Source organism: Curcuma longa, chromosome 11 (genome assembly GCF_044706935.1).
Source record: "Curcuma longa cultivar G26 ecotype Majalengka, Jawa Barat chromosome 11, ITB_CL_G26_1.1, whole genome shotgun sequence".
NCBI classification, from domain to species: domain Eukaryota; kingdom Viridiplantae; phylum Streptophyta; class Magnoliopsida; order Zingiberales; family Zingiberaceae; genus Curcuma; species Curcuma longa.
In genome coordinates, this window is record NC_133871.1 from 14,646,908 (window position 1) to 14,649,319 (window position 2,412).

The 2,412-nt window shown below is 40.5% G+C and overlaps 1 protein-coding gene across 1 annotated transcript; it reads left to right on the top strand.

Moving 5' to 3' along the window:
• The first annotated feature begins 1,010 nt into the window (after positions 1-1,010).
• LOC141838207 (xyloglucan endotransglucosylase protein 7-like) lies at positions 1,011-2,126 on the top strand. The gene is made up of 3 exons (XM_074725619.1): positions 1,011-1,334; positions 1,439-1,632; positions 1,707-2,126. The coding sequence occupies exons 1-3, from the start codon at positions 1,059-1,061 to the stop codon at positions 2,095-2,097; spliced, it is 861 nt and encodes a 286-aa protein (XP_074581720.1). The 5' UTR covers positions 1,011-1,058; the 3' UTR covers positions 2,098-2,126.
• The last annotated feature ends 286 nt before the right edge of the window (positions 2,127-2,412 follow it).

A 2,412-nucleotide genomic window follows, 5' to 3' on the forward strand; every position in this document is an offset into this window, starting at 1 on the left:
ATTTTGACCGCAGAAATTATTGAACCGGTTGATTCTCATTATTTGAAGAAGAAAACGAGTAAATAGTATTGAAAAAGAAAAATAATAAAAAACGATCTTAAAACTCTTAAACGGGCATTTAAGTAGTTTCAAAATAAAATCATAACTTATCAAAATAAAAAATACCTTCAAATTTTTAAAATAAAAAATTATTATAAATCATAAAAAAATATGTTTGAAATGAAATCTCCAAAAATGCACTAAACTATATCTAATGAGCTTAAAAATGGAGTCAGTACAAATTTCACTCTGTATTGAATAGAGATCTTTAAAAGAATTTAGATTAACAATCGATCATACCTCGTTCGTTCTGACATCCAAATCAAAAATTATGATCTTTAAAAATTTTCCGGGCTAAATCCTCATCACATTCTCTATCAAATTTGGGCAAAACTTGTCTTTTAATATAGATGAATCACACTCAAGATCTTGATCACACTTATATCGAATGTCTAAATAGCTCGCTTAGCCATTAAACACGTTTTATATCTATGTAACAAAGAGAAATGATAGACTGTATGAAAATACAGCATAAAATTCGCTTAGCGAAAATACAATGTCATACTGAAATTTCACGTTTTATCATTTCTCATATACAAAATACGAAAATGTTCAGTCTATGTCTTTTCAAATTTCACTAGCATCCACAGAAGGAGCTATTCTCTGTTTTATTTATTTATTTTTCATGACAATCGCGCACATATCCGATCCAATCAATATACATTAATATACCAGATGAAAATTATAAGAAAAAATTTCAGGCAAAGCGTTGCACAAAACTACAGAAGACTACAAAAATAGTTAATAGTCGAAACCAACGATGACTAGTAAAAGCCGCTGAAAAGCAAAGTTGCAGATACAAGATCTCCAAGTACTGGAGCCAGCTCATTCCTGGATCATCTTCACAAGGAACCTTCCCCAATCCTGCCTTTCCCTTCCCTATATATATCCCAACCTTCACTCACCCACTTTACCCACAAGCGCATATCACTCTCTGCTTCATCTCAAATACTAAGCTCATGCTCATGGCGTTCGATCTCTTCTCTCTCTACTTTGTGTTGCTTGCCATTTCTTCTACAAGCACGGCAATGGCCGGAAATTTCTACCAGGACGTTGAGATCACCTGGGGTAACGGCCGCGGAAAAATCCTCAACGCCGGCCAACTAATCAAGCTCTCCCTCGACAAGAGCTCCGGCTCCGGCTTCCGGTCTAAGAACCAATACATTTACGGCAGGTTCGACATGCAGCTCAAACTTGTTCCGGGCAATTCTGCAGGCACCGTCACCACCTTCTATGTATGTGAAAGATTAGTTCTTGTGCAAAGCTTTCTGCTTAATCCCCAACGTTATTGGAACTCTAAAATGAAATCATCGAATTCATTGGGTTGTATGTGTTGCAGTTATCTTCTCAAGGCCCAACGCACGATGAGATCGATTTGGAGTTCCTGGGGAATCTCAGCGGCGACCCCTACACTCTCCACACCAACGTGTTCACGCAGGGTAAGGGAAACAGAGAGAAGCAGTTCAAACTCTGGTTCGATCCCACCATGGATTTCCACACCTACTCCATTTTGTGGAATCTCAGACACATTGTGTGAGTCTCACTTACCAGTGTACATTTCTGAGGAAAACTTGAGCCAAGGATTTAGTAAGATTTTTGCGCTGCAGTTTCTACGTGGACGGGACGCCGATCAGAGAGTTCAAGAACATGGAGGCGAAGGGGGTGCCGTATCCGAAGAGGCAGGCGATGCGGGTGTACGCGAGCCTGTGGGCGGCAGAGGACTGGGCGACGAGGGGTGGGATGGTGAAGGCGGATTGGTCACAGGCACCTTTCGCGGCCTCGTTCAAAGGCTACGACGCCAATGGTTGCGTGTGGCCTGCCGCCGGAGGCGCCACCGCTTGCTCCGCTCGCGGAAGTCGGTGGATGTGGCAGGAGTTCGACGCGACGAGCCTGAGGAGGATGAGGTGGGTGCAGAGGAACAACATGATCTACGATTACTGCACCGATGCCAAGAGGTTCCCCCAGGGACTGCCGCCAGAATGCTCTGCTACGCTTTGAGCGGTCTGTCTCATTTGATTTGTGTATAAATTCGTCGGAGAGCCATTGTGTGTTATTATTTTAATTTATGCTGTATGTTTGTTTATGTTTGATAAAATAATTTTCCTTTTATAGCAAAGCTTGTTCATGTTTGGAACAAAATTGTCACACTATCAACATTTCAAATCACACAAGATTTAAATAGAGCAATGATATAGTACACAAAAATATAATATAAAAATGCAACATGACACACTATATATCTGGATCTCATATCCATACAGATATACCTGGGTCTCATATCCATACAGTGTATCTTGTATCCATGCAGTATAA